General features: G+C 43.2%; 2 protein-coding genes across 4 annotated transcripts in view; one reads left to right on the top strand and one right to left on the bottom strand.

Annotated features, from left to right (window-relative positions):
• Window positions 1-276: 276 nt before the first annotated feature.
• Window positions 277-8,741, bottom strand: LOC139411317 (protein tyrosine phosphatase mitochondrial 1). Of its 2 annotated transcripts, none has more exons than XM_071157528.1 (4): window positions 8,598-8,741; window positions 6,833-6,913; window positions 1,131-1,322; window positions 277-993 (listed from the first exon to the last, which is right to left on the bottom strand). In XM_071157528.1, the coding sequence occupies exons 1-4, from the start codon at window positions 8,598-8,600 to the stop codon at window positions 862-864; spliced, it is 408 nt and encodes a 135-aa protein (XP_071013629.1). In that variant the 5' UTR covers window positions 8,601-8,741; the 3' UTR covers window positions 277-861. The 2 variants fall into 2 exon arrangements, with proteins under 2 accessions (XP_071013629.1, XP_071013628.1); XM_071157527.1 differs by lacking the exon at window positions 8,598-8,741 and adding an exon at window positions 7,044-7,379.
• The window catches only part of LOC139411311 (cugbp, Elav-like family member 1), a 56,214-nt gene continuing 54,807 nt past the window's right edge, over window positions 7,381-8,787 (top strand). The window contains exon 1 of one of the 2 annotated variants that reach the window (XM_071157490.1): window positions 7,381-7,514. The gene's annotated coding sequence lies outside the window, so the exon portion shown is untranslated. The remainder of the gene's footprint in view (window positions 7,515-8,787) is intronic. The other variant, XM_071157474.1, reaches the window with a different exon arrangement.

Here is an 8,787-nt window from a genome sequence, read left to right as displayed (position 1 = left end):
TCTTGAAATGCCACACCTGTCAGGTGGAAGGATTATCTTGGCAAAGGAGAAATGCTCACAAACAAGAATGTAAACCAATTTGTGCACACAATTTTATAGAAATAAGCTTTGTGCATATGGAACATTTCTGGGCTTTCATTTCAGCTCATGAAAAATGGAACCAATATTTTAAGTTGCATTTATATTTTTGTTCTGCATAATTATATACTTTCCTGTGGATATTGTCTCACATTCCTACTGCCAAAAGGACCAACTGCACAGACAACCGCTAAAGTACGTTAACATATCACTTTATTCAACATGGTTTGTAGAGGTCGTGAGAGTAACCTTTCCTGATTCAAACGCTCATTTCAACCTGGGCTTTCCAGACAATTAGGCCCCGTGTTCACTCCGGTTATGTTTCAATGGATTAAGTTTCAATAGTTATCCTTTTATAATAATATAATTATTTTCCAATGTTTTTACAACCCATATAGAATACTATCAAACGATCAGTGAAATTAGTACCAATGAAAATATCACACATTTTCTTAACATAGAAATTGTAATCAAATGTCCTAATTAAGGAAGAAAAAAAATCTGTAGAAACATGCTTTTAAATACACCCCCTTCACCCACCTGTCAGTACTTTGATTGGGATGGCAATTTATTATACCCCATGTTCTGATGAGCTGTGATGACACTTGAATTATACAACATTTGAGAATTATACAATATACACTTGATCCAGTTGAGTAACAAAACTATGTAAAAGAATGGGCTAAAGGTCAAAAATCCCTTCAAGCAGCATATTGTTCGTCTTGACAACGCTAAATTTACAGTTTCTGTATAAGTGCAATAAGTATGCTGGCAGCCTCACTCTTAAATGGAACTTCCGCCACAGACTTGCTGATGGTACCGCCGAAGCATCTCCAGCTGTGATGAACGAATTATTACATGTGGTCGGACAGAGGCCAACATCTGACATGCTTCCTCTGGACTCCAGCAGTGTATCTGTAAACAGACCAACAAACTGATGTACAAGTTAGGTAAATACAACTAATTCAGTACTAGTGATGATCAGGATAGCCAGCAGTGGCAATCGATGGATAGCAAAGACTGTCGTTTGCTGGCCAAAGCCCTCGACTCACCCTTATGATGTATGCAGCAGCTAGTGTAGCACTGCGACAGCGTCCAGCCTTACAGTGGACATACACACTGGAGCCCTTTTCCCGGTGACTGAGTGCAAACTCCACTCCTCTGTGCAGGTTCTCTAGACTGGGCACACCGGTCAGGTCCACTGTGCTGAGTCGCAGCTGCTCCACCCCCTCGGCTTTCCACTCCTGTTTCAGAACAAACAAAGCCGTTTCTAATACAAATTCACATTTGCTATTATAAAACTCACAACAAGCAATGTGACATACAGGACATTCCCCGGACCTTGCGTACAAGAGCACCACGAAACTACTTTTTAAATTCGAGGTTCTGTATCTATGTATGGCAATTAAACTACTGTACCAATTAGAGGTCGGCCGATTAATTAGGGCCGATTTCAAGTTTTCATAACAATTGGAAATCGGTATTTTTGGACACCGATTTTTTTTTTCTTTTCTTTAATCTTTATTTAACTAGGCAAGTCAGTTAAGAACACATTCTTATTTTCAATGACGGCCTTGGAATGGTGGGTTAACTGCCTCATTCAGGGGCAGAACGACAGATTTTTACCTTGTCAGCTCGGGGGATTCAATCTTGCAACCTTACAGTTAACTAGTCCAACGCTCTAACCACCTGAATACATTGCACTCCACGAGGAGACTGCCTGTTACGCGAATGCAGTAAGCCAAGGTAAGTTGCTAGCTAGCATTAAACTTCTTATAAAAAACAATCAATCATAATCACTAGTTAAACTAGTAATATCATCAACCATATGTAGTTATCTAGCGTGTCCTGCGTTGCATATCAAATCAAATCAAATGTTATTTGTCACATACACATGGTTAGCAGATGTTAATGCGAGTGTAGCGAAATGCTTGTGCTTCTAGTTCCGACAATGCAGTAATAACCAACAAGTAATCTAACTAACAATTCCAAAACTACTGTCTTATACACAGTGTAAGGGGATAAAGAATATGTACATAAGGATATATGAATGAGTGATGGTACAGAGCAGCATAGGCAGGATACAGTAGATGGTATCGAGTACAGTATATACATGAGGTGAGTATGTAAACAAAGTGACATAGTTAAAGTGGCTAGTGATACATGTATTACATAAGGATGCAGTCGATGATATAGAGTACAGTATATATGTATGCATATGAGATGAATAATGTAGGGTAAGTAACATTATATAAGGTAGCATTGTTTAAAGTGGCTAGTGATATATTTTACATCATTTCCCATCAATTCCCATTATTAAAGTGGCTGGACTTGAGTCAGTGTCAGTGTGTTGGCAGCAGCCACTCAATGTTAGTGGTGGCTGTTTAACAGTCTGATGGCCTTGAGATATAAGCTGTTTTTCAGTCTCTCGGTCCCAGCTTTGATGCACCTGTACTGACCTCGCCTTCTGGATGATAGCGGGGTGAACAGGCAGTGGCTCGGGTGGTTGATGTCCTTGATGATCTTTATGGCCTTCCTGTAACATCGGGTGGTGTAGGTGTCCTGGAGGGCAGGTAGTTTGCCCCCGTATATGAGTTGTGCAGACCTCACTAACCTCTGGAGAGCCTTACGGTTGTGGGCGGAGCAGTTGCCGTACCAGGCAGTGATACAGCCCGCCAGGATGCTCTCGATTGTCCATCTGTAGAAGTGTGAGTGCTTTTGGTGACAAACCGAATTTCTTCAGCCTCCTGAGGTTGAAGAGGCGCTGCTGCGCCTTCTTCACGATGCTGTCTGTGTGAGTGGACCAATTCAGTTTGTCTGTGATGTGTATGCCGAGGAACTTAAAACTTGCTACCCTCTCCACTACTGTTCCATCGATGTGGATAAGGGGGTGTTCCCCCTGCTGTTTCCTGAAGTCCACAATCATCTCCTTAGTTTTGTTGACGTTGAGTGTGAGGTTATTTTCCTGACACCACACTCCGAGGGCCCTCACCTCCTCCCTGTAGGCCGTCTCGTCGTTGTTGGTAATCAAGCCTACCACTGTTGTGTCGTCCGCAAACTTGATGATTGAGTTGGAGGCGTGCGTGGCCACGCAGTCGTGGGTGAACAGGGAGTACAGGAGAGGGCTCAGAACGCACCCTTGTGGGGCCCCAGTGTTGAGGATCAGCGGGGTGGAGATGTTGTTGCCTACCCTCACCACCTGGGGGCGGTCCGTCAGGAAGTCCAGTACCCAGTTGCACAGGGCGGGGTCGAGACCCAGGGTCTCGAGCTTGATGACGAGCTTGGAGGGTACTATGGTGTTGAATGCCGAGCTGTAGTCGATGAACAGCATTCTCACATAGGTATTCCTCTTGTCCAGATGGGTTAGGGCAGTGTGCAGTGTGGTTGAGATTGCATCGTCTGTGGACCTATTTGGGCGGGAAGCAAATTGGAGTGGGTCTAGGGTGTCGGGTAGGGTGGAGGTGATATGGTCCTTGACTAGTCTCTCAAAGCACTTCATGATGACGGAAGTGAGTGCTACGGGGCGGTAGTCGTTTAGCTCAGTTACCTTAGCTTTCTTGGGAACAGGAACAATGGTGTCCCTCTTGAAGCATGTGGGAACAGCAGACTGGTATAGGGATTGATTGAATATGTCCGTAAACACACCGGCCAGCTGGTCTGCGCATGCTCTGAGGGCGCGGCTGGGGATGCCGTCTGGGCCTGCAGCCTTGCGAGTTTAAATGTCTTACTCACCTCGGCTGCAGTGAAGGAGAGTCCGCATGTTTTCGTTGCAGGCCGTGTCAGTGGCACTGTATTGTCCTCAAAGCGGGCAAAAAAGTTATTTAGTCTGCCTGGGAGCAGGACATCCTGGTCCGTGACTGGGCTGGATTTCTTCTTGTAGTCCGTGATTGACTGTAGACTCTGCCACATGCCTCTTGTGTCTGAGATTCTACTTTGTCTCTGTACTGACGCTTAGCTTGTTTGATAGCCTTGCGGAGGGAATAGCTGCACTGTTTGTATTCGGTCATGTTACCAGTCACCTTGCCCTGATTAAAAGCAGTGGTTCGCGCTTTCAGTTTCACGCGAATGCTGCCATCAATCCACGGTTTCTGGTTAGGGAATGTTTTAATCGTTGCTATGGGAACGACATCTTCAACGCACGTTCTAATGAACTCGCTCACCGAATCAGCGTATTCGTCAATATTGTTATCTGACGCAATACGAAACATGTTCCAGTCCACGTGATGGAAGCAGTCTTGGAGTGTGGAGTCAGCTTGGTCGGACCAGCGTTGGACAGACCTCAACGTGGGAGCCTCTTGTTTTAGTTTCTGTCTGTAGGCAGGGATCAACAAAATGGAGTCGTGGTCAGCTTTTCCGAAAGGAGGGCGGGGCAGGGCCTTATATGCGTCGCGGAAGTTAGAGTAACAATGATCCAAGGTTTTTCCACCCCTGGTTGCGCAATCGATATGCTGATAAAATTTTGGGAGTCTTGTTTTCAGATTAGCCTTGTTAAAATCCCCAGCAACAATGAATGCAGCCTTCGGATAAATGGATTCCAGTTTGCAAAGAGTCAAATAAAGTTAGTTCAGATCCATCGATGTGTCTGCTTGGGGGGGGGATATATACGGCTGTGATTATAATCGAAGAGAATTCTCTTGGTAGATAATGCGGTCTACATTTGATTGTGAGGAATTCTAAATCAGGTGAACAGAAGGATTTGAGTTCCTGTATGTTTCTTTCATCACACCATGTCTCGTTAGTCATAAGGCATACGCCCCCGCCCCTCTTCTTACCAGAAAGATGTTTGTTTCTGTCGGCGCGATGCGTGGAGAAACCCGCTGGCTGCACCGCCCCCGATAGCGTCTCTCCAGTGAGCCATGTTTCCGTGAAGCAAAGAACGTTACAGTCTCTGATGTCCCTCTGGAATGCTACCCTTGCTCGGATTTCATCAACCTTGTTGTCAAGAGACTGGCCATTGGCGAGAAGGATGCTAGGGAGTGGTGCACGATGTGCCCGTCTCCGGAGTCTGACCAGAAGACTGCCTCGTTTCCCTCTTTTTCGGAGTCGTTTTTTTGGGTCGCTGAATGGGATCCATTCCGTTGTCCTGGGTGAAAGGCAGAACACAGGATCCGCGTCGCGAAAAACATATTCTTGGTCGTACTGATGGTGAGTTGACGCTGATCTTATATTCAGTAGTTCTTCTCGACTGTATGTAATGAAACCTAGGATGACCTGGGGTACTAATGTAAGAAATAACACATAAAAAAACAAAACACTGCATAGTTTCCTAGGAACACGAAGCGAGGCGGCCATCTCTGTCGGCGCCGGAAGTCGGCATTTAATCGATGCGGTGTGTATTGTTGCTCCAATGTGTACCAAACCATAAACATCAATGCCTTTCTTAAAATCAATACGCAGAAGTATTTTAAACCTGCATATTTAGCTAAAAGAAATCCAGGTTAGCAGACAATATTAACCAGGTGAAATTGTGTCACTTCTCTTGTGTTCATTGCACGCAGAGTCAGTGTATATGCAACAGTTTGGGCCGCCTAATTTGCCAGAATTTTACGTAATTATGACATAACATTGAAGGTTGTGCAATGTAACAGGAATATTTAGACTTATGGATGCCACCCGTTAGATACAATACGGAACGGTTCCGTATTTCCCTGAAAGAATAAACGTCTTGTTTGAGATTATAGTTTCCGGATTCGGCCATATTAATGACCTAAGGCTCGTATTTCTCTGTGTTATCATGTTATAACTAAGTCTATGATTTGATAGAGCAGTCTGACTGAGCGATGGTAGGCAGCAGCAGGCTCATAAGCATTCATTCAAACAGCACTTTCGTGCGTATAACAGCAGCTGTTTATGACTTCAAGCCTATCAACTCCCGAGATTAGGCTGGTGTAACCGATGTGAAATGGCTAGCTAGTTAGTGGGGTGTGCGCTAATAGCGTTTCAAACGTCACTCGCTCTGAGACTTGGAGTAGTTGTTCCCCTTGCTCTGCAAGGGCTGCAACTTTTGTGGAGCGATGGGAAACGCTGCTTCGAGGGTGGCTGTTGTCGATGTGTTCCTGGTACGAGCCCAGGTAGGAGCGAGGAGAGGGACGGAAGCTATACTGTTACACTGGCAATACTAAAGTGCCTATAAGAACATCCAATAGTCAAAGGTATATGAAATACAAATGGTATAGAGAGAGAAATTGTCCTATAAGTCCTATAATAATTACACCCTAAAACTTCTTACCTGGGAATATTGAAGGAACCACCAGCTTTCATATGTTCTCATGTTCTGAGCAAGGAACTTAAACGTTAGCTTTCTTACATGATACACATTGCACTTTTACTTTCTTCTCCAACACTTTGTTTTTGCATTATTTAAACCAAATTGAACATGTTCATTATTTATTTGAGGCTAAATTGATTTTATTGATGTATGATGTTAAGTTAAAATAAGTGTATATTCAGTATTGTTGTAATTGTCATTATTACAAATAAATTAAAATAAAACGTTTTTTTTGGTCCTCCAATAATCGGTATCGACTTTGAAAAATCATAATCTGTCGACCTCTAGTACCAATGGATAGAGAAGGGCCATCCCGCCTAGACAGGCTTTTGTCCTAACTGCTCTACCACACCTGAATCAGTTTATCAAGGTCCTGATGATGAGCAGCCAAGTAGGTAGATTATGGAGCAGGACTGAAATAATATTCCACACCTCTCTCCAAGAGGACGGCCATTGAATGTCATAGGAAGTAAATCATCAGCTCACCTCAGCTGAGTTGCAGAAGTACTTTGTTTCATATTCCTCGTTCATGGTTATTACCCCCCTGACATTTTCTGTCTGCACCAGCTGGAAGTAGAAAATAATGTTGATGGCAATGTTTTTTCCCATTAGAAAATCAGTAGCTCGTGCATGCCAGCTACAAGTAGAAGACTGGACGAGTTCACAAAACCAAAAATAATTAGCTAGCTAACGTTACCTCATTAGTCATTGATTTGAAAGGCAGGGCTCCTAGAATGACAGTCTGATCCACGCGATTGAACCACCGTCTTGAGGATACTTTTTCCATGACAACATTATACGCTAATGTGGGATAAAACAGTACCCTTGCTAACGCCCCAGACATGATCACACCACAGCGTAGTCAGCACCTCTAATGTTAAAGCAAATTCCAAATCCGACATACATGCATGGCCCACCACAAACCAACAAGATCTAAATGAATGGGACGAAAACTTGTTGTTCTAGAGGTACTATTCAACCTAACAGGCTACTTCGCCTTGTGGCCCGGAGGACTTATTACACAAAGTAAATTGTTAGGTTGAAGAAAAATAACCAGATACGTTAATATATTTGCCATAGGATCGTTTCGAGAGTTTATATCTATCTACAAGCCATCAGACTGCTGAACACGTGAACTGGACTGACCACCTGCCCTGATTCCCCGCACGTTAGCACATATCACAACTGCTGCTACCAGACTCTTATTATACCGTTGTCCCCAATACACGTGTAAATATTGTACTATAAATTGTGCCTTCCTGTATTATACTTATGCTAAAATGTTTATTCTATTCTACTGCCATTTACTTTGTTCGTATTCTTATTTTTTTTTACTATTTTGTATTGTTGAGAAGGAACCTGTAAGTAAGCATTTCGTTGGACGATGTATGCATATCCTCTAATAAAACTTGAAACACATACCCAGTGTCTGTGCTTTAGAGAAGTCAGGATGAGTGTCTCGTCTCTAACGCGAAGCTCCGATTCAACCTCTAGACAGATATGCAAGCGTTATGTAAAAATACGTTCGGTATTCACCAAATGTGGGGTTTCAATGAGCAACTATCTTCATTTACTCCCGTGACGGCCGGTATGTACCCCCAAAAAAGGATTAAAAAAATGTCTTACATGCATCAGGGGGAAAAAAACACTATTCGGCACCTACAATGTATTGAGCTGTTGTAGACTTCCGACCTGTGCATGGCAATAAGGTTAGTGCTATCCGGGATCATTGGGATGTGAGTGAATAGGCATTCTTTCGATTGCGTGTACATTTATATTTAAACCTTTATTTGAATATCGGCCTCAATGGGACTAAATTAAGACAGTTGCTCAGCGACTCCATATCTGGTGAGTAAACACACGTATTTCGACATAACGATTGAAGAGCTAGTTTGAATCGGAGATTCCTGGGCCTTGGAGGGATGTCATACACACTATCAACTTCTCTAAAAGCAGATACAGGGGCAGGATCAGCCAGCTGTCAAAACCTGAGAACTAGCAGCTGAAAAACATGACCATCTGTGTAATGCTTGTTTCAGACGGTGTTTTACAACAGACTTTTCAGAATTCGTTTCACGTGCTGCCCAAAATATATTTTTTTCCCTTGCACCTGATGAAGAGGCAGCTTACATCAAAATGCACTGATATATATATTGAATGGCAACGCAATAACTTTGCAGGTGACCATCGAGCTATAAAATAACAGATTGACTACATAACATCCTCCCATGAGAAAGGATATAGAACTTACCATGTTTTGACAGAGGGGACACTTGTTATTCTAAATGGCACATTGGGTCTAAAGGCGCCCCGAAAACTCAAGAAAAATGGTTAAATATAACGCACATTTTAGAAAAAGCTTTAAAGAAATATTTAGCTAACGTTGTTTGGTCCAACATTCACTTAAATTAAAAAAACATCCCCGACGGTCACACCCCCAA

The sequence above is a fragment of the Oncorhynchus clarkii genome, chromosome 6, assembly GCF_045791955.1.
Source record: "Oncorhynchus clarkii lewisi isolate Uvic-CL-2024 chromosome 6, UVic_Ocla_1.0, whole genome shotgun sequence".
In the NCBI taxonomy this organism is placed as follows: Eukaryota; Metazoa; Chordata; class Actinopteri; order Salmoniformes; family Salmonidae; genus Oncorhynchus; species Oncorhynchus clarkii.
This window is presented reverse-complemented; position numbering and strand designations above follow the sequence as displayed.

Coding starts and splice junctions, on each gene's coding strand:
- LOC139411317 (XM_071157527.1), bottom strand. CDS start 7,190: ATGTCTGGGGCGTTAGCAAGGGTACTGTTTTATCCCACATTAGCGTAT. Junction 6,914..7,043: donor TCAAATCAATGACTAATGAG/GTAACGTTAGCT, acceptor TTCTACTTCCAG/CTGGTGCAGACAGAAAATGT. Junction 1,323..6,832: donor ACTTCTGCAACTCAGCTGAG/GTGAGCTGATGA, acceptor GTTCTGAAACAG/GAGTGGAAAGCCGAGGGGGT.